We start from the raw sequence: 23017 nt of genomic DNA on the forward strand, positions 1-23017 counted from the left end.
CCTGGATGCAGAGAGCCCTCACAGCAGCCTCCCCGGGGGCCTGCCACGCAGTGTGGTGGTGGTGGAGGTGGTGTGGGGAGCTGGAGCTGACACTCCGAATTACAATCTAATAGCTTATGGCGCTTCCCTCGTGCACCGCAGCAAAGGTTACCGTGCAATTACGTGTCGCCACATACAAATGACAGAGCAGTTACGGTTACTTTACCAATTACAGGGAAATTGCTCCCACTCTGCAGAGAGACTGGCACTCTGAAAAGCTCTATCATCTCCATGAAAAGGGGATTTTAAATGCAGACGGTGTCCTTCCTCCAGCAGTTCCCCAGGCTGGGGGGCAGAGCTGCAAAGCCACTGCCCAAGGACCCCAGAAGTGTCTGGTAGTCTCTGTGGAGACTCCCTGGGAAGGGCTGGAGGAGGAGGTAGACCTGGGGAACAGTGGGGGAATCTCCCCAAGAACTCTAGACATCAGCCCCAACCCTAGGCCTCAATGACACACTCTTAAGGAACCAACTATCACCCACTCTGACAGCCACATCAATCCATCTTGAAGGCAGCAGGTGATGAGGCGGGGTGGGCCCCTGATCCCCAAATCCTCCCCTGACCCCAGCCTGCACAGCCCCTGGTGTGAGTCCTGATTGCACCTCCTCTGCCAAGCAAAGCTGTTTTAGCCCCGGCCCTGGCTTGCCCCACCTTTGCAGAAACCTCACATTGAGTCCTTATTACAGAAAGGTCAGAACCAAGCCAGAGCTCAATGGCCCAAATGCAGTGCTAATGAGGTGAAGGTCAGCAGGTCCATCCCCCTGTGGGCCAATTAGCTTAGCTCTGGGACAGAGTCTCTTCCATAGCCACAGGCTGCCCTCTTACTGCAGGCATCCACTGTTTACAAACATCCTAAGCTGATCCTGAAGAGGCAGACCAGGTGACCAGCAGGGATGTGCCATGCAGCCAACTCCTCCAGCCACCTATGTACCTGCCCTGCTGCTCTGGGGCAGCAGCAGCCATCTGAGCCCCAGGATGGAAGACAAAATCAGATCTGGTCTTCCCATTGCTCTGTGGGCAACTCCTGTGGTCCAGGAGAGAGAGGATTTCTCCCATCTGGGAGAAAACCCGCTCTCCTGCCCTTCCTGAATGGAAAAGTATCATCTAGCCTCATGCTCCTCCACAGCTGGGAAGTCCCCACTCCTGTCCGTTGCATAGGGTAAGAAGACATCAGAGATTTTCCCAGGCTCACCCTTGGTGGGGCCAACTGGATCTTTAGACCAACCTTTTCCCACCAAACCTTTGGTTCCTTGGGCTATTGGAACTCCCTGTGTTCAGCAAGGGAAATAGGCACTAGATGAAGACAATGCTATTTACTTTTCCTCACTTACTAATTTGCTTAAGAGCATTTATGAAAAACCTACTAAGCCCCAAGCACTAGGTGAGCCCCTAAGAATATAAAGATGAAAAAGTCTCAGTTCCTGCCCCAAAGAACTGCCTCTTTCCCAGTGTGGGGATGGACAGACCTGGGCCATGAGTAGACAAAGCGATCTGGGCCCTGCTTCAGTTATGTGCCTGGGGGAGTCCAGAGAGTGGACCACCAACTGCCTTGGGGAGCAGGCATGACTTTGAGGAAGAGGCGAGGTTTGGGCTCACGTCCAAGTTCTCTGGCTTATGAAACAGTATTCTGCCCCTCTTTCACACATCATATTTCAGATGCGGAAAATAACTGAGGATCATAAAATCCAACAGCCCCATTTTACAGAAGGGGACACTGGGGCCTGGAGAGTGAGGTGCCTCCCCTAGTTACCTATCAAGTTGCTGAGAAAATAGGTACCAAAACCCCAAATTCCTGGTGACAGAAAAAACAAAACAAAACAAAACAAAAAAGCCTGATTTTTTTTTTTTTTAGATGGAGTCCTGCTCTGTTACCAGGGTGGAATGCAGTGGCACAATCTTGACTCACTACAACCTCCACCCACCAGGTTCAAGCAATTCTCCTGCCTCAGCCTCTTGAGTAGCTGGGATTACAGGCACCTGCCACTACACCCAGCTAATTTTTTTATTTTTAGTAGAGACGGGGTTTCACTATGTTGGCCAGACTGGTCTTGAACTCCTGCCCTTGTGATCCGTCCACCTTGGCCTCCCAAAATGCTGAGATTATAGGCATGAGCCACCACACCTGGCTAAAAAACTGATCTTAAGCAGGGGTTTCCTCTGGGGTTGTTAGAGGGTGGTCCCAAAGACAATCTATTCCAGGATCAGAGGAAGGCAGGGGACTGCTGGGGAAGAGACTATGTGTCCAATCCCTTTCCCAGCACCAGGGATGAGTACTCTGCCATCTCCAGAAACTGGAAGAAACCAACTCTCCCCTCCCAAGGAGGCCCCTGACCACTCACTTAAGCTGGGCTTCTTCCTTTCCTGGGTCTGTGCATCCCAAAGGAAAGTGAGAAATGACGTTTTGAAAAGAAATTCAAGTTAGGAGAAAAAGGGAAGGGAAGCCCATGAGCTGCCTACTGATACAGAAAAGAAAAGGTCTTTATATTCTTCATGTTGAGCAGCCCTAAGTTTCTTCCCATTAGTTACACTTATGCACACTTGCACACGCACACACACACACACACATGTGCGTGCACACACATACACATATCCTGGTTGCTGACCATAGCACACCTCCACTGGAAATGGGAAATCAGTGAATTACACATGTGGGATTTCTTTTTAAAGGGAGATATTGATCAGATAAACTGTAATAGCTCATGTCTAAATGCAGGCTCCAGTTGTAAAGCTCTGCAGTACAGGGAGATAATGATCACCCACTTATTGGGAACCATATCTCAAATATGACGGCTGACCCCTAAGGTGTCCATAAATACACAAAATGCATCCACTCCTTGAGATGACGTCGTGTTTACTCCACACTACCTCCTCAGGGGTAGAGGTAAGTGGAGAGTGTCCACAGGGAGGTAGAAATATCTCTGGGAGTCTCTAGTAGGCTTAGGTTTAGCTCCTCAGAAAGCCTATTATTCTATAAGATATTTCCATGTGCTTGAGTGATGATTCTGTAACAAAGAAGAAATCAAAAAGACCTGACTATCCAATCCTCTGATTGCTTTACCGTAATGCCTAAACTTTCTCTTTTATGACTCCTAGCCCTCCCCGGAAGGTCTGCCTTCAGACACGTGACATTCAGACACGTGACATTCAGACACAGGATCCACGCTGGCCCTATGAGATTGAAGTCTCTTGAAAGCAAGCCAGAGAAGTCCTATAATAGGTGAAAGTTGACCCCTGCACCCTGGTTGTGAGCACAGGCCATGGAAACAGTGCTGGAGTGAGGGCTCATACACTCAGTTACTAATGCTTCATCTCAGAATGATTCTTTCTGGTGTCTTTTTCAATGAAATTGTAGGGAAAACGAATGTGTAAGAGAAAGAGAGGGAGAGCCAGCAAGCCACAGTCACAACAACCCAGTTAGACAAACACATCATTGCAGGGGCTTAGAGAAGAGTGTATTGGGGTTGGAAAAACAACCCAACAAATTATAGTAGTTCCCCTGATCCTTGGCTTCACTTTCCATGGTTTCAGTTACCGCAGCTTCAGATCAACCACTGCCCAAAAATAGAAGAGTAGAGCACAATAAGGGATTTTTGAGAGACAGAGGAGACAATGTTCACATAATTTTTATTATAGTATATTGTCATAACTGTTGTATTTTATGATTATTATTACTGTTAATCTTTTACTGTGCCTAACTGATAAATTAAAGTTTATTATAGGTATGTATGTATATTAGTCCATTTGCTGATAAAGACATACCGGAGACTTGGAAGAAAAAGTTTGATGGACTTACATTTCCACGTGGCTGGGGAGGCCTCACAATCATGGCAGAAGGCAAGGAGGAGGAAGACAGGTCTTACATGGATGGCAGCAGGCAAAAAGAGAGAGCGTGTGCAGGGAAACACCCCCTTATAATATCCTCAGATCTCATAAGACTTATTCACTATCACGAAAACAGCACTCGAAAGTCCTGCCCCCATGATTCAATTACCTCCCACCAGGTCCCTCCCACAACATGTGGGACTTCAAGATGAGATCTGGATGGGGGCATAGCCAAACCATGACAGTATGTATGGGAAAAAACACGGTATATATGGGGTTTGGGACTATCTGTGGTTTCAGGCATCCGCTGGGGGACTTGGAAAGCATCTCCCAAGGATAAGTGGGGACTATCATATGGCCCCAGTTCTCAAGAACCATGAGCTTTGCTTCTGGGCATCTCAAAAAGGAGGAGAGCAGACCAGAAAACAGGATAGAAAGTCATTGTGTTTTAGGAGGTGGGGCTGGGGATTTTGGTGCAAATATTCATTAAATGAATGCATTTAACTACCTATGGAATGATGAAAGCCATTTGCTAAAAGCAACACTTCTTTTAATACTCATTTTGAAGTTTCTATGTGTGTTTTGGGACCATCTGTGGCCCAAGCCCACCAGATATCTAAGTGGTCTTTCACTCATCATGAAAACAAGCTATGCTTCTAATAGGGAACTAATGTCACTAAATTGAGCAGTTTTCCCTGGAGAAGGGCATTAAGCCAAGCACACATTCTGCAGGCCAGGCTGTAACCAATAGCGAGCTTTAGCAGTGCACCCCTTCTAGGGGTTGCTGAGCATAGCAGCCAAAGACAAGCTTCAGCTCAGAATCCTAGGGGTTGAACCCATGACCTTCTCCTCATTAGCTTAGCTGCCAAGAGCCTCGTGTTCCTCCCTCTGAGAAGCAGACAGGGCCATGCCCTGGGAATAGTCTGGACAGGCCAGAGCTCTAGGCCAGCCTACCAAGAGAATTGAAATTCTGCAGATGGCATTATCCCTGGGGGCTGGTTTAGCAACCAACACCAGACCCATGGGAAATCCCAGGGAAGTTTCTCAGCATTGCGAATGGTAACAACCAAAACCTACTGGGGTGCCACCTCTCTCCTTTTGTACTTTAGCTCCAGAGAACCCCAGTGGCTACCTGTCAGGGGCAGATAAATCCCATGCCACCAGTCCATCAATCCCAATTCCCACTCTCCCTCCCGGAGTCTATGGCAGGCAGATTCAGCAGCCACAAGGGCTGTCATTGAAGTGAGAAATACCATGATGATTAAGTTTGTGTGTTTTCTGGTGGGTGCTGGGAAGCAGTGGCCCTGCTCCCCAAGCTGAGTTATGGGGTAGGTCATTCCCTCATTAGTGGAAATAAATTTTATTAGCCCCACTCTCACGGCAATGTATCTTCCTCTCTTGCTCCTCGGGTCTGGGTGTGGGTCTGGGTAATGTTGCCTGCGTGTGGGATAAATCAGCCGAACAAATCCCATTATATTTTGGAACACTGAAGGAGACACAGTAATGGCACAGAGACCAGGGAAGGGAGTGGGCTGCTTCTCTCCCACTGACCCCGTTTCCTGCCCATAGGGCCACACACACTAGGGAAAACATGTAAATTGAGAGGCCAGATGGAGAAGAGCTCTCTCAGTTGTCTCTTTCTCCTCCTCTCCACTGACTTTCTTGATAAAAGAAACAAGCCTGATGTGGTGATGTGCAGTCCTTCCCTTATACCTTACAAAAACTAAGGGACATGTGAAGGTAACAGCAGCAAGCACTGGCCCAAAACGTGTCTTGTCACCCAAATGCATTCTCTTATCATTCATAACCTGTGCTATATAGAAAGGAAGGCAATTGGAGGGAGGCCGAGGTGGGTGGATCACCTGTCAGGAGTTTGAAACCAGCTTGGCCAGCATGATGAAACCCTGTCTGTACTAAAAATACAAAAATTAGCTGGTCGTGGTGGCGCATGCCTGTAATCCCAGCTACTCAGGAGGCTGAGACAGGAGAATCGCTTGAACCTGGGAAGCATGGGTTGCAGTGAGCCAAGATCGTGCCATTGCACTCCACCCTGGGCAACAAGAGTGAAACACTGTCTCAAAAGAAGAAGAAGAAGGAGAAGGAGAAGGAGAAGGAGAAGAAGGAGAAGAAGAAGGAGGGGGAGGGGAAGGGGAAGGGGAAATAATAATAATAAAGGCAGCTGGAGCACATCCTAGGGCCTGAGATACCAAACATCACACCTGCATTAAACACAGCCCAAATCTCTCAAAAGCAGGTATTGGTGAAGAAAAAAAAATTCTAAGCATGAAATCACTGCAATATTATTACACCCCTTTCTGTCCCCTTGGGTGGTTATTATAACTAAAGCAGGAGACACAGGATGATGCTATGAAGATGTTTGAGTGTCCTATGAATATAAGGGGCTGTGTGTCTATCATTATTAACATCTGTATATTTCTCTTTCCTTAGGAGCTTCCGGACTCTTTATTAAAAGGATACTTTTTTATCATCTCCTTCTTGACGATAAAATGTGTGATTCAAAGCAAAAGGGAAACTGCTTGCCCAGTGATATCTCACAAGCTGGGACTGGCTGAGACCCAAAGATCCTGACTCCTAGACCAGTAACCCGGCCAAGACGCCACCCTGTGAGGACGAAAGGAATTGAAGGGAAGGCCCAGAAGTCCAGATCTGGATTGTTAAGTAGGGCTGGTCTACGTGCCCATTGAACAAGAGGTCTGGCTTCCCATTTTGGCAGGGCTATCTCACACTGCATGAGGCGTGTGTGTGAGAGAGAGAGAAATCTCACTGTACTTGCTGCTGAGCAGAGTGTGTGGGGGTGAGGGAGAACAAGTCACAGAAATAGGGAGACAGAGAAAGGCTAAGAGAGGACCGTGCACCAAGAGTGTGAGTGAGTGAGCAAGAGGAGAGAAACAGAGAAAGCAACAGACAGCAACGAGGAGGACAGACATCAAGGACAGAAAGAATGGGTGTGTGCACGTGGGTGTGCTATGGGTGTGTACGCCACTGTGCTCAGGCTCATGACATGCAGTCCATGTCTCAGTATTGTGAGAGCACACATCCTCAAACCTGACTTTGTGCTAAGCTCTCCTGGCAGCAGTCTGCGTTAAAATTCAGCCTGTGTGACTCCTGGGTCCGGCCTCACTCCCTGCTGACCCGATGGCCTCCAGGGTGGGCATCCTGGGAGAGTACATCCAGCCTAGGAAGCCAGCCTCAACTTTGCTCCTGCCAAACCCAACACATCGCCCAGGGCTCAGCTACCTGTCACACAAAGCACCATGCACACTAGTCTGGGATGGAACTTTCACTGCAAACCCTGCTGGCCAAAAAGAGGGAGGTGGGCGGGCCTTTCACCTGAATACCTGAGACAGGTGCCATCTCTGAGAGAGTGGGAAGACTTGATTCTATAAAGATTGGGGCTGTGATATGTCAGGCACCCAGTGCTAAATAAGAAATCTGGAGTACAGGGTCATGGGCCATGAGAGGTGGGCGCTCAGACCAATGTGTTAGATTTTTGATGTGTGCATTTACTGGGACATGAGTGTGGCATGGGCCATGGTGTGTATGGCAAGTGTAGTGGAGATGAGAGAGGAAGGATGGTGCGGGGAAGAGGAGGAGTTCCAGGTCTAGAGAGGACAAGAGCTGAGCAGAAAAAGCAAGCCTCGTCTAACGCCATAAACAACAGGATACAACCCCATCGAGTCTGAGCCCTGTGCTTCCTGCTGACAGGGAAAAGAAAACACCCCAAGAAGACCTGCAGAAGCCAGGCCCCAGAGCCTGGGATGCCTGCCTGGCCATTCCGGATGCTCACTTTCGTGGAGCTTCAGGATCTCAGGCGCCAGACCAACCTGAGTAACCACCCAGACTGGAATGTGAGGCCAGCCCAAGTCCAAGGGGGTGACCGTGTCTCCCGCTCAGGATTGCCATGCCTAGGAAACCAGTGAGTCAAAGGAACGGCACGTGGAAGGGGACCTCCATCACCACCCAGTCATGCACACAGCAGGGCAGGAAGGGGAGCTTTGGGTTAAAAAGAAACAGCTCCATCTCCTGTGCCTGTGTGGCCCTTGTGGGACTACACAGGGCTGGTGGGTAAGCTCCAGAGTCAGGTGGGAGCTGGGTCTAGCAATGGTTCTCAACGAGAGGCTTCTGGAAATGTGAGAGGTTTTCTAGTCTTGTAGTGGCTGGGAACTTCCACTGGTGCTCAGCACTGTAGGGCCCCGGATCACAAATGCCTTACAATATCAGGCAGTCCCTTCACCAAGAACTGCCCACCCCAGACACTGCTAGCACACTCTTGTGAAACACCACGGGAAGAGCACCAAGCTGAGAATTAGGATACAGAACAGCTTTCAGTTTACTAATTACATGACCTTGAGTGAAACACTTGAGTTTTCTGTTCCTCCATTCCCTCAACTGCAGAGGATGCCTGCCCTTCCATTATCCTACAGTACTGTTGGGAGAAGAAAAGGTGTGAGAAAGCCCTTGTTAACCATCAGGCACCATGCAAACTCCAGTGTGTTATTTCCAGACAGCCGGGAGGTCTCTGCCCTCTGCTCCCACTACTGGGGTTTGACAGGTGTGAGTTGGTGATGCTGGATAATAGTTTCTGCTCCAAGGACCCAAATTTTCTAGTTGAAGGACACTCAGGTCAAGGCTTGACAGGGAGATTGAGAAGCTGATTTCTGCACCTTCTGCATGCCACCTTTCTCCACACCGCCTAATCAGTACTATGGCCGAGACTATCTGACTCCCATACCCATGGCTCAATCAGTTCCAAAGTCAGGGAAGACTGAAGTGGAGTGAATGACAGTCACTCCCATGACCACAGCCATTGTTCCCATCACCCGGGCCATAATAACCTGCTGGTGTGCATCTCTCTCCTCCACTGTGTGGGCCCCTGGAGACAGATGCCATTCCACAATGCTTGGTATCCACCAGGAGGGAGTGCATTGCCAAGCCCTTTCCCAGGGCTCCATACATGTTTCTCCATTCATTAGTTTATTAAGAGGTGCTAGTTCGTTAGTGTTGGATGAGGTTGCCCCAGGAAGGTGAAGAAAGGAAAGAAGGTATAGATAACCCTATGCCTGGGGAATTCTGGGATGACAGGTGCTTGGTCAAACCCAGCATCTTCTCCAGCCAGCTGCCCACTCCAAGTCAGGAGTGTCAGGTCCCCCCCAGAGAAAGACAGAGAGCCGTCACCTTCTCCTGCATAAGGTCCTGGCACATGACAGAGGCCACAGGTGTGGGCTCCTCAGCCTTACTGTCTGTCACATGCTCTGCAGACAGGGGTCCTCAGGGAGCCTGGATGGCAGCCTTCAAAAGGGGCTGGGGATAGAGATGCACCAGGGATAAGCCACAGAAACTGAGAAATGAAATCACTGCCATTCCCCACGAGTGCTCATTAGCATATCAGTCTCAGCTTGACCTCTAGTCCCCTGAGTCCCAAGACAATTGGGGCCCTGACAGACCCTCTAGGACCGCCCCCCATACCCATGTCCTCATGAGATCCTTAGAGTTACTTTCAGATACTAACCCACTTGTTCTGGGAGACCTCTTTCCACCCAGGCTGGAGAAAGCCAGGACAGGGGTAAAGCATGGCTCAGAGGGTGAAGGCGGAAGCTGCTGCTCCCACCCTCCACTGACACCAGAAAGCCCCAGCTGCTTTCCTAGCCTCCATACCTGGTGCCCACTCAGGAATGTACATTTGTGACAGGCTTGTTTATGTCCACAGCAACACATTCCCATGAGGAGGCCACTCCTGGCCAACCAGCCCTCATCTCCAGTGGGAACACAGCCGGCCTTCCCTGATTCACCTGAAGTTGAGGTACCGCTGAGCTCTCTGGGGGCTGCAGGTTAGCAGGTTCTACCCCCACGGCCCAAGACTTTTCCCTCTGTGCGGTCCTCAGGCTCTGGCCTGCCCAGTGCTCTGTGGATGCTCCCTGGCACGAGGGGCCTTGTAGTAGGGGTTCTTCTTCCCATTCCTTCCTATCCCCCAAATGAACACAGCCAAAGCAGGTGCTGGGACCTTGTGAAGGAGGCAGGTGGCCCAGGAGTTTTGCGGATCCCGGCTCTGAGTTCTGGAGGCGTGAGTTCAGAGGGAAGAATGTGGGTCTCAAGATGTGGAAAGGGCTAGAAAAGCCTGAAGAGCCCCATGGGAGGAGCATTCTAATTTAGAGAGCTGGTACAGCCTGGAGCACAGTTGACATTCATTGCTACTCAAATCCCTTCTTCAAGCTTTTAGAGTTGTAACTGTGATAAAACCCACAGGGGACCCCTTACCCTACAAAACACAAGTCCTAAAAGCCAACCTCCTGGGCCTTGCCCTGCCCTCTGTCATCTTCCTACAACAGAAACACCACAGGACAGAGGTCATCTGGGACTGAGTTCTCACTTCACAGGGCTCAAGGGAGTGTCAGACTCCATGACAAGAGAGATCTCCAGAGTTCATCTTGTTCATCCTCTACCTCTAGGCAGGAAGGGAACAAGAAAACCAACCCAACAGCCTTGTAAATGAGTTGAGGAAGAGCTGGGTTTGCAAATGGTGCCATCGGGGCAACACAGAGCCTGGCCTGGCCGATGTCGCACGAAACACGTGTGGTCTGAGCCGACTCCAAATGAATCGTAACAGGAGGGCGGGAGCAAAGGAACTCGAGTATCTGCCAAATCAAAGGAAACTGATACTGTGCATTAAACTCCAGCCTGGCCTTTTTCAGAGTGGCTGGAGAGACAGCCCCAGGCCTGTGCAGAGTTTCTGGCCTCCTCCTTTCTACTCTCGGCCCTGAACTTGCCTGTAACTTGAAAGGGCTAATTAAAGCCAAAAGAAAAATCAAAAGCTTGTTATCTGGCTCCATTAGTCCCCGTCCCGGCATTAGCCTGTCTTGCAAAGCTGTTTTCCCTCTGTTCTCTCCAAGGCTACCACACGGTGTTAGGACCTGCAGCTCTGCAGACCTCCATGATGAACTTGGCTTTTTGTATTGTGGCAGGAAGCAACGGCAGCACGAACACTTGCCCATGGGCAGCCAGACGGACCCCTGCAGCTGATTTTTCTCCCAAGAGCATCGCCCAAAAAGTCAGGGTTTTAAGCAAGTTTTCTACAGGAAACTGTCAGAGATTGCCAACTCCTCTGGTCTCAAAAGAACTTGTTGTTGTTTAGTAAGTGCACAGTATAAACTTGCCATCTTCTAACATAGGCCTGCATATGTGTGCATGCTCATGGGGAATTTATTACATGTATGCATGTGTGGGTGTCCTGCAGGCAAGGGGGATTCTCTTCAATTGGTGGCTCTGTTACTCACACCTAAGATGTGTGACCTTGGGCAATTCATTCACCTTGCTGAGTCTTAAGATACTCAATGCAAAATGAAGTTTTAGGCCAAGGCTCTCGAAAGGCCTTCTCAACACCAACATTCTAATACATCTCACCACAAACCCATGTTTGAGTGTCTAACAGACATGTCCAGAACAGCCTCTGTCATTAGCTGCCTTCGTTTGGGAGCAGTCCATACCCCCGCGAGTTCATAGACCTGTCTCATGGACTCTCTTAAGTGGCTCCACTACTGCCCCAAACAAAGGGCTCCAGGAGCATTCCCAAAGGTTGTCACCTGCTAGGAAGACTCAGTAGATACAGTGGAGTCCCCTCCATTCTCCGGCCTGGCTCTGATTTGTCAACTTTTTGCTGCCCTGCTTGGTCCATAGCACCTCTCCTATTTCCTTTGTGACATCAGGGAACTCCTGGCTTTTCAAGACCTCCAAGAAGAGATGACATCTCCTAGTTTCAGCTGGCCCAGTGCCTGGAAGACTTGACAGTGGAAAACAGCTTAAGCCTAATGCCAGGGCACCATCTTTCTCCTCCCTCTTCCCTATCTCCAACCCAAATCCCAAAGACCAGAGTGATGGCCTCTCCACACTCTGGCTGGGGAGGGTGCCAGTCCCCACTGAGATCTGCCTGGCACATAGTTATACTTTATGAAAGGAAATTTACACTTTTTTAAACAACCAAAATACATTTCCTAATATGGAACTCCACCAAAGTTTAAGGAGTCAAGAATCACATCAGTATGGATGCGTACTTCTGTCCAATGGATACATTTTCCTTTCTTCTTCTCCCCAAATTAAAATTACAGAATTGACGTTCTCAAACTAGGTTCATAATCTTTAAAATGCACAGTTATAAAAGGAAAAAGACAAGAACACAGAAGATGCTGATAGCTGAGCCTTCCAAGTCACCCAAAGAATGATAGTGAAAAAGCAGGACCATTGTGAAGAGGAACAGAGTCAAGCCACAAGAAGGTGGATGCTTTTCATGGTGGGGCACACGTGAGCTAGGCTGTGACAGGCAGGAGTCTGTGTCCCCTGCTTCACCTGGGGTAACCCAGCAAGGCCATACCCACCAGCCATGCAAAGACCCCTAAGCCAACCCTTCTCCTGCTCTCCCTCTGGCTCCCCGCAGCTCTCCCATCATCCCATGCTGCTCTCGGGCTGCTTCCTGACTTTCTCACATGTCTCTTCCAAGGCACTGTGCACACAGAAGATGCTCAATAAACACAATTTGTCCCTTCCCATCCCTTTTCTAAGTTAGCTTTGCTTTCTCTGTGTTCACTGCACTCTTGCGTGACTGTGCTCTCATTTTAGCATTTCCTAAAGACATACAAAGGGCTAAAAACACACCTCTCCTGAAATTCCATATCTATCCCAAATGTAGGATGACTCCTCACATTCTCCTCTCCTTCTACCATATGGTTTTTATTCTAAGCTCCCAGGAAAGTTATTTGCAGGCTTGGTGAGTACAAAGGGCATGTACGTGTCTTGCACTACAGCACACTGTCATCTAGACTCCAGCCATGCCCGGTCCCTACGACATCCATTTGACACAATTCCTACCTATTTCCAGCACTCCCCGTCATAACCAGTGAGCCAATATGGGGCAGAGAAAAGTACACTGATGGGAATTTATGTTTCAGCTCCCACTCTGACTCTTATACATTCAATGTCATAGTTGCAGAATATTTGGTGACACTCTGGGTCCAATGAGACTCAGAGATGGGATGGGATATACTCACTTCATCTGCAAAAGGGGAAGGATGATACACACCCCATGGGGGCTACAGGCTGGGGTTCTCATCCTACACTCCCGACCAACCCAGCCCGCAGCCCTCCTTGCACTCACCGCACTGCTGCAGGGGATGTCCTTCACCTTGAGCCAGGCCAGGTCCAGCGTGCCCTCGCCCCGGTAACAAGACTGCAGCCGCTCCTTAATGCGGTCATTTATCTGCTTCAAGATGAAGATGCACAGGGCCGACTCATCCAGGGATTTCATTTTCCGCTTCTGGCCCTTGGAGAAGATGGTGAAGAGCAGGTCATCATCTGGATGGACTCCAAGGGTCCTGCCAAGCACAGCCCCCGCTTTGGACAGGTAGGCAGCCTGCAGCAGGCGGTACTCCACCCCACTGCGCTCACAGCCAATGGGCACCTCTACGTAGGAGTTGAAGGCTGTGTCCTCCTTGCAAAGCCTCACCAGCTTGGATGTATACACCTGCTCCTTGGTGGTGGAGCCTGGTGGAGACACCATCTCAGGTTGGAGGGTCAAAAAGTAGACAAAGTTGCCACTGCTAAAACCATAGACATAGTAGATATCAAAGTCAGGGATGATGGTGAAGGTGTCCGAAGGGATCTTAATCATCGAGGCCACGAACTCATCATGGAAGACGTACGCGAACATGCCATCCGCCTCAGAGTTCTTGGTCAGTTTCCGGCTGGAGATGGTGGGAAAATACTCGGGCTTCCCATCCACTGCCGTGGCAATGAACAGCTTGTCATCCAGGTTGCTGTAGGAGACGATCACTCCAAAGACCGAGCCGCTCTCGTTGACACCTGACAGATAGTGCTCCTTCTTATGATAAGGCTCCCCCAGCTTGAAGAGGTCCTCCAGCCTCAGCAGCTTGCAGATGCCTTGGTACAGGCTCCCACAGGCAATCAGCCTGTTCTCCTTGTAGTCTATGAGGAGCATCTTGTTGACATTGTTGGTGGTGGTCAGGGGCTCATTGCAGGTCTGGACGATGCGGGGTGGGTAACACTTGGGGTTGTCCTCGTCCGGCCCTGTCTCATGTGTCACCAAGACCTTCAGGTCGCTGGAGAGCTTGTAAATCCGATTGACGGCCCCCAAGTAAATGTGTCCTGTCCTCTCATCCACCACCAGGTGATTGAAACCCTCAGCAGGCTCTCCTCGGAATGTGACAAATGACCGCTGCTTCTGAGACAGTGGGGCTGGCTGCCGGGTGAGCAGAGTGGAGGAGCCCATGCCCACCATGAGGAGGTGGGAGAGAAGGCAGGTCCAGTTCCAGGGCATGGCTTTCATGGCAGAGGCGGGTCCCAGCGGCACAGCAGCACTCAGGCACGGTCGTCCCCTCAGAGGGCCAGGACTCAGCAATGCAGTCTCCCCTACTGGAGAAAGGGAAGACTATGAGCTGGATAACAATGCCAGTGGCTTCATTTCACCCCACAGCTTGTCTGCCTGAACTTTCAAAATGTTCTGCATACACTGAGCAGAACTGCACTGGGGGGTGCTGGAGGCTGACTGAGTCAACCCCCACGACGGGCATGTGACACAGTCAGAGCCGGGTGGCAGCCGCCCCAGGAGGACACATCAGTAACGATAATGGTGGTGATGATAATGACATGATAATAATAGCAGTGATGATGATGATGATCATGATCAACAGCCATTATCTACTGAGTGCCTGAATTTGTGTCAGACACTGTCCAGCACTGTCACCTGGGTCAGGTGCCACCAGCAGGCAGCATCCGCAAAGACTGGCTGGAGGAGAAGAGGGAGGGAGGGAGGGAGGGAGGAAGGGCAGGAGGCGGGGCTGCCTGCACTGGCTGCAAGCTTTGTCCGGTGTTCCCCACAGCAGGCCTCTGCACAGTTTCTCCATCTCCAGGCTCTGTGAACCACCTCCTGCTGGACCCCATCTGGCCGTAGAGGTGGTAACAGAGACCTCACTATTACTATCCACCCATACTACATTGCCCCTTAAAGAGCCACACTTTTATGAATAGCCCCTTTATTAACCTTTTCTCAAAGGACCAAATTTGCATGTGCTGTCTATTACCTGCTGGGACCCTGATTGGTAGACCTCCGAAGTACATGCTATTGTAGCCACATTTTATAGCTAAGGAAAGCAAGCTTAGGGAAGTCATGTAACTTGCACAGCTATAAGTGGTAGAGGTAGCTCCAAATATGAGTAGTGTAAATGTGCACACGTTCGCAATCTTAACTGCGAAACCATCTCAGTTCACCCCAACCTTGCACAGGTGGGGCTGTACTGTGGTCCCTGTCCCATGCAGCAGAAGAATTAAGGTTGATCCCTTCTTGGGGGCTGTCCATTACAGCCACTGCCTCCAGTTCTCTGTGTCTGTACCTACTACTGCAGGAGAAACTTTCCTCTGTGCCTCCTCTGCTGGATGAAGAGGCCAAATTAAAAACCCACATCCTCAATCTCGTCACACTGCAGCTGCAACCAGGTCCTCTGGGTTCACTGCCCAACCCTGAGCCCTAATGTCATTTTAACAAGGCAGATCTTGGCTTCCTCCCCTAGCAGGGCCTCCTCTGAGAGGTTTTCATTAAAGGGAGAGAAAAAATGCTTTAAGAAGCAGTCAAGCAAATAAATAAACAAATAAATACAAAACTCCCCGAGGAACAAGATCACTCCCCATCCTGAGGGTCTCTTTCTATTCAAGATGCTTCCTGCATGTGTTCCCATTGGACAGCTTTATGTTTCTTCCAATTTGAGAGAATTCAGGGCAGGAATTGCCAACATCCTATCTGGGGGCATCTCAGCTCTGTGGAATTTTTCTCATTCACCCCCAAACACCTCAAAAGTGGAGAATGAGAAGAGGTAGATCACTAAGCAATGGAAAATTCCCCAGCAGGGAGCAAACACTAGGTTAGATGGAAACCAAAAGAAGAAGGAAGAAAACCAAATAAAGACTCTGCATTGTCAGCCAGCATCCTAATGAAAAGCACAGGCCTTCTCCAGTCAATATCAGAGGAGGAAGACTGGTTAGTGGAACACACCACAACCAAGAGCAGTGCTGAAAGCCAAGGGCCTTCATTCATTCACCCATGTGGCAAATGTTTGCTCAGAACACACACAAAATGTGCAAGACACTGTGGGGCCCAAGGAGCAGATCCTCAAAGAACGCGTAGTCAAATCAGGCCGATACCACCAGAACCTGAACTGATACGCACAACAAAAAGTCACATGGCATACAAGAGAGTGCTTTGAAAGTTCCTAGGAGGAGGAAGACTTCTAACTTCGGGTGAGAGAGGGCAAGGCGCAGGCTGCAGGAGGCCTCGGGGAGGGCATGGAATTTGGGCTGAGCTGTGAACTTCAAGAAGACAGAGCACGAAGGGAAAGGCCTTCTAGGAGAGGGGTCTACATAGCAGAAGCATGGGCATATCACATGAGGGTGTGTACAAGGAAGAGTACGTCTGGAGAACATAGTTCGTGAATGAATCAGGTGGAAGATGAGGCTGAAAAGAGAGAGCTTCAGCCTTGCCAGGATGTCACTGGGAAGTTGAGACTGAAATGCACAGTGTTGAAGACAGAAATGAAACTGTAGAGGAAAAGAGCAAAGGCCCCCAGAGAGGAGCCTCTCCCTTTCCATTTAGCCTTAGCCTTTGCAGAAGGAGAGTTTGGAGCTGAGGGTCTGTGAACTCCACAGGGCAGGGCTGGGTCTGTCTTGCTCCTCAACACATTCACAGCTGCACATATAGAGGAGGCTCAACAACTGTTTCTTGACTGGCAGAAAGAGGGGCTGGAAGCATAGACGAATATCAATATCTGTGGAGTATTTACTGCACCCCCAGAGCCCATGCAAATACTTTCACATAGCTTGGCTCACATAATCCTCACCACTGTTCCCTGGGATCAGAATTGTCTTATTCCTATTTCAGGTGAGGAAACTTTAGCTCTGCAAGGACACTGGTTAAGATGTAGCAGAACTGGGTTTGAAGTCCAGGTTTCAATCAATGCAAAATCCATACTTTTCTAGAAATGCACATTTCCAGAGCCCAGAAGATAGAGCACTTAGAAGCCCTTGTTAACTCATGTAAGCCCCAAACAGAAATCCTGGGATATCACCTACCAGTATCATGAGAAAAACAAAGTCCTCTCTGACCTTCAGGGGCTAAGCTGGTAGATAACACCGATCAGGTGAGTTCTGTGGTTTACCTCTGAAAGTATTAATGACTGTAAAGCAGCAGCTGCACAGAGCCTCTGCCCAGCACAGTTAAGTGCTTAGGAAATGATAGTTGCTATCATTGTTATCGTTAGCAAGATTAAAATAGGATTAGAAAGATTAGGATTATGATAATGAGATGGTTCCTGGTGGTACATCTCAAGATGAGTGATGAAGAGTCAAGATGGTTCACCTTGAATTGCTTGTGCAAATTCAAATATCAAAGAAGAATCTATAAGTTTTTGATCTGAAAGAGATAATCCAGTTTAGAGATTCCCAATCCCTGATTTTAGAGACAAGGAAGTTGAAATCCAAGAGGTCAGATGAAATTGCAAGAGGTCACACATTGAGTTGAAGACAGTGTAAGACTGGGTCTCACACTGTCCATCCCATGCTCTTTCCACCACCCCGGCCTCTCTTCTGACTTTATGTGAACTCACTCCAGCAGCTGCTTCCAGCCTTTGTCTGAAAGAGACCGCTCTTTGGGCACCATATGCTCTGCTGGCTAACAGGGCCCTCAAAATATCTCTGCCAACAACCAAATTCCAGCAGGGCTGATAATCCCCCTTCCAGACAGGCAGGTGCAGGTCGGGGCTCCGCCACCAACTTTTCTGAGGAGAGAACTTCGCACAGTCTCTGTATCACAACCTGCCATATGCTGGGGAATGTGTGCCTACCCCACGACCTGCCTTATTGTACATACACATGGATCCATGGCCAATCAGCAGCTCTCTAGTCTGCAAGAGGTGAGATGAAGAATCCTACAATTACGAATTTACTGAGCAGAAAGGTGCCATGGCTCATTCTGCATCTTCTATTAGGCACTGAAAGGAGACACAGTTATGCATCTCAAACACTTATCACCCTCATCTGGGGACAGTGAGATTACTATACCCAGAGAGGAGGGGGGCCCACAGAAACAATAACATGTACTGGGAATAACCAGCCTTTCATTTTACACACCAAGAAAGGGACTGATTAGGAAACAAATAAGAGAGAAATGGAAGAGAAAAGGGGAAAATAAGGATGTGAGCTCCAGCTTGCCTCACCAAAGACCCCACCAGGAACCACCAAAGAGGTGACACCCCGCCGAGCTTGGGACCCACAGATATGCAGAGCCACCAGCCCCCTGTCTCCCTGAGCTGTCTAAGCCTTCTCCAATCTGGCAAAGCAAGAGTTTCCAGGGGGGTTTCCCTTCCAGGATGTCAATTCTTGTAAGCGGTAACCCCAACCTAGGAAACCCCCACCCCAATTTCAGAGCCTACCCACCATTTCGCTCTCAAGTCACCATTTAGCTAGTTTCAAAACCAAGTATTAGAAATTACATTCAGCCCAACTCTGATTCTTAAAGGCAAGTAATGGGACCAAATAACCTTCACGATTGCCCCAAAGGATTCATCGAACTACGTAGAGTGGGTAAGAAGGCAGGAGAACTGAAAGATCCCCTAACCCAACCCAAACACACTACAGTTTTCCCTTCTTTGAAATCAGATTTTAATTTTGAGTAGTCTCGGGGGAGATGGGACTCATTTATAGAAGCTGATCATCATTTTGATTAAAGAAATTGGGGTTGTCTTTGTTTTAGGCAGCAAGTTTCAAAGAACTGAAACTAATTTTCATGAAATAGCACCATCCTCTCAGATTCCTGAGTGGTAGAGAGGAAAGTTATTATAGAGTCGTTTAAAATAGCAATTACCCTGTGAAATTACTTTAGAGTTTACAAAGTGTTTTCATGGATATTACCTTGTTCTGAATTTCTTGTTCATGACAACCCTGTTAGGTAGATGAGGTATTTATAAGTATGCCCTCTTTAAAGATAAGGAAACCGAGGCATGAACAGGTACAGGTCTTGGCTAAGGTCACACACAGTCACGTTGGGCATTGGAGAGCTGAGCTCTTCAGGCCTCACTCAGTTATTCGCAATATATTCCCTGGCCCCTTGGACAGAGTCCTGGTCCTCAGACCTTTTGTTATGGGGTAATAGGATTCTCAGAAAATGTGCCCTAAGATGGCATTTCAAAATTCACGTCACAACACACCATGAATTAGGTGAGTCACAGGTGTTTTTTGTTTTTGTTTTTGTTTTGTTTTGTTTTTGAGATGGAGTCACCATCTGTCACCCAGGCTAGAGTGCAGTGGCACGATCTAGGCTCACTGCAACTTCCGCCTCCCAGGGGTTCAAGTGATTCTCCTGCCTCAGCCTCCCAAGTAGCTAGGATTACAGGTGCCCACCACCATGCCTGGCTAATTTTTGTACTTTTAGTAGAGATGGGGTTTCACCATGTTGGGTCAGGCTAGTCTTGAAGTCCTGACTTCAAGTGATCTGCCTGCCTCGGCCTCCCAAAGTGCTGGGATTATGGGCATGAGCCACTGCACCTGGTCAGGTACTCTTCTTAATGAAATAAAATAGAAGGGAAAATACTAGTATGTCACATAGAAAAGATAAGCACTGTTTGGTGAGACTTTTTTTTTTTTTTTTGAGACAGAGTCTCACTCTGTTGCCCAGGCTAGAGTGCAGTGGTGTGATCTCAGCTCACTGCAAGCTCCACCTCCTGGGTTCATGCCATTCTCCTACATCAGCCTCCCCAGTAGCTAGGACTACAGGCGCCCGCCACCACGCTTGGCTAATTTTTTGTATTTTTAGTAGAGACGGGGTTTCACCATGTTAGCCAGGATGGTCTCGATCTCCTGACCTCATGATCCGCCCGCCTCGGCCTCCCAAAGTGCTGGGATTACAGGTGTGAGCCACCATGCCTGGCTGGTGAGACTTTTGTTTTACCCACTATATAGCAAACTACATATTGAATGTGATGTAAATATGTGTGATGTAACTGGGTCCCTGGGATGGTTAATTTTATTTGTCAACTTGGCTGGGCCACGGTGCCCAGATAGTTGGTCAAACATTATTCTGGAAGTTTCTGGGAGGGTGTCTTGGGATAAGATTAACATTTAAATCAGTGGACTTTGAGTAAAGCAGACTGCCCTCTATAATGTGGGTGGGCCTCATGTAATCAGTTGAAGGTCATGAATAGAACAAAAGACTGGCCTCCTCTGAGCAAGAGGGAACTCCACCAGCAGATGGCCTTTGGACTTGGGTACAATATTGGCTCTTCTCTAAGTCTCCCATCTACAAGCCTACCCTACAGGTTTTGAACTTGGTGCCTCCAAAATTGTGTGAGCCAACTCCTTAAATCAATCTCTGTGTCTCTATGCACACACACACACACACACACACACCCTCTTGGTTCTGTTTTCTTTGAAGAAGCCCAACTAATATAGTCATGGTCAAAAAAATTTGAAACACACTTTCAGAGACGGTGCATACCTGTTGTTTTTGCTGTCATTCATTTATCCTCTGGGCATCTGTGCCTTTGCCCAAACACTTCTGCTGGAATTGACTCCACCTCTGGTTCAAAGCCTGAGCCACTCAGCACAGAACGGGGGTCAGGAGGGCATAGTGATTGGCTCAGGAATGAGAAACTGGTTAAATCAGGTCTCTGACAAGCAACAGGCTTTGGATAGGGATACTGGGGGAGAAAGTTCTAGCTCTTCCACCAGATGTGGCCTTGGAGAGGCAAGGGCCTAAGAACCTCTGGTGCCATCTTGTAATCACAGGGGTGGGAGCAGGGGACAGGAGCCTGGAAGAATGAAGCCAAAGTACTGAGAAGAGCAGAACTAAGCCAAAGGATAGAGAGTACTTGGTCCCAGGCCTGGCGACATCCTAAAAATGTCTCAATTGTGTCCACTGAAGCCAGCTCTATGCCTGTACTTTCTGGTTACGCGAGTCAAAAAAAATTTTTCCCCTTTTGCAGAAGCCAGTTTGGGTTCGGTTTTCTGGCACTTGCGGATGTAAGGATCTTAACCTATACACAGAAAAATCCCAAAGAGTACAGTGTCTCCCACCACAACCTTTCTAATAGACTATTATTCCATGGGATCAAGTGAGAAAGCCAAACAGATCTGTGCCTTCCACTGCCCACAGAGATAAACTATGGTTTTACAGATAGCGAGGCACAATCCCAGGTGATGTTTGAATGTGTGTGCACGTGTATGTACCAACTTTCAGAATCAAACACAACACTTCCCTATCTGCTGAGCATTTGCCTTAGGAGCTGCACCAGCAGAGCTCTTGGGAAGTCTTCACCAATTCATGCTTCCGGGCCCTGAGTTAGACTCATTGTTCAAATGAAACCTTCTCTGATCAAGCCACTGGTCTAAGATGCCCCTACTATATATTAGTGCAGGAACCAGTGCCACCAGAGTCTCACATTTTACAAACTCTGTTATATTTGTCCACTGATGCTGTCTCCTAGCCTAAAAATATGAGCTCCTTGAGGACAAGGATTATATATTGCCCCTCTTTTCTCCAGTTCCAAGCTCAGAGCCTGAAACACAGTAGGTGTATAATAGATGTTTGGAAACACGTGAATGAATGAATGAATGAATGAATGAATGCTCCATAGCAGAGTATATGAGATGGCAGTGGGTATCATGTACAGCTAAAGCACAAAGTAAATCTTGGTGCTTCAAGTAAATCTTTGAGCCAGTCAATTCAAACAGGGACCAACCTAAAAAACTGGTTGTACCCTGTTCTAAACCAGGGTTTATAAATACTTAAAGTACTCCATTTTGTCCTTTTATTTATTTATTTATTTATTTATTTATTTATTTATTTATTTATTTGTATGTAAAGGTAAAGCTCTTTTTTTAATTTTTATTAGGACATGAGTTCAAATGCATCAGAGAAACTACGTCTTTTCATATATGATTTACATGGAGACCAACCGGTCCACGAGCTGGAATATCATAAAAAGTTGTCTTGTGTTAGCAAATTGGACTTTGAGAACCACCGTCCTATGCAGCAAAGGAAATCAGTATGGACCTGGTTGAATAGAAGAAGCTGAGCCTGAAAATAAAATTGCAGCATGGAAAACAGACAACAACAGAAAACAGCCACAATGCAGGAGACGCCACTTGCTAGAAGTCAGCACGCACTCCTGTATTCAGCCAACGACTATTGATGGAGCACATACCACATGATGAGTTCTGGGCTGGGTGCAAAGGACAGATACATTCCAGAGCAAAAAACAGTGGCCCTGCCAGGAGTGGTGACTCATGCCTGTAATCCTAGCACTTTGGAAGGCCGAGGCAGGTGGATCACTTGAGGTCAGGAGTTTGAGGCCAGCCTAGCCAATATAGTGAAACCTTGTCTCTACTAAAAAACAATTAGCTGGGCATGGTGGCACATGCCTGTAGTCCCAGCTACTCGGGAGGCTGAGGCAGGAGAATCACTTGAGCTCAGGAGGCAGAGGTTGCAGCGGTGAGCCGAGATTGTGCCACTGCACTCCAACCTGGGTGACAGAGCAAGACTCTATCTCAAACAAACAAACAAACCAAACCAGTGTCCCTGCTCTCCAGGGGCTGAGGGTCTTCTAGAGGCCCCTCTAGCTGTCCCACTGGCAAGCTCTGCAGATCCTCCCCTTCCCAGGCTCTATTAGAAACCCAGAACTTCCTACAACACTGTACAACAGGTCATTTAATCTCAATTGTGCAGGTGGATTGGGAACAGGAAGCTAACTTTTCACAAATAACATGAGCTTCCCTACGCGTGAGGCTGCTGGTATGAAGTCAGTGAGAGGTGGCCACCAGCGATGGATGACATTTCCCAGCCTCTCCATTTCCACATGGTATCCAGGTGTGACTGTGTGAATAGCAAGGTCATGGTGACATTTCCATGCCAAAGCAGGGAAGAAATAAGTGTGTCTTCTCTATACAGTTTGTTTCACCACCCAGCTGGATAAAGAGAGGACCCTGAGGCCCTATAGGATGGTGGAGCCTCAAGATGAAAGATTCGTGCACCAACCAGGAACATCAGACAAGAAAGAAACCTTTACTGTGATAATACTGAAACTGTGGATTTGTG

The 23017-nt window shown here is 48.5% G+C and overlaps 1 protein-coding gene across 2 annotated transcripts in view; it reads right to left on the minus strand.

The window, feature by feature from the left end:
• PLXNA4 (plexin A4) overlaps nt 1-23017 on the minus strand; it is a 451337-nt gene that overhangs the window by 370899 nt on the left and 57421 nt on the right. The window contains exon 2 of one of the 2 annotated variants that reach the window (XM_055392292.2): nt 13022-14292. In XM_055392292.2, the coding sequence (XP_055248267.1) occupies nt 13022-14209 (1188 nt within the window). In that variant the 5' untranslated portion in view covers nt 14210-14292. Of the gene's footprint in view, nt 1-13021; nt 14296-23017 lie in introns of both variants that reach the window. The other variant, XM_055392291.2, reaches the window with a different exon arrangement.

Source organism: Gorilla gorilla, chromosome 6 (genome assembly GCF_029281585.2).
Source record: "Gorilla gorilla gorilla isolate KB3781 chromosome 6, NHGRI_mGorGor1-v2.1_pri, whole genome shotgun sequence".
Lineage (NCBI taxonomy): Eukaryota > Metazoa > Chordata > Mammalia > Primates > Hominidae > Gorilla > Gorilla gorilla.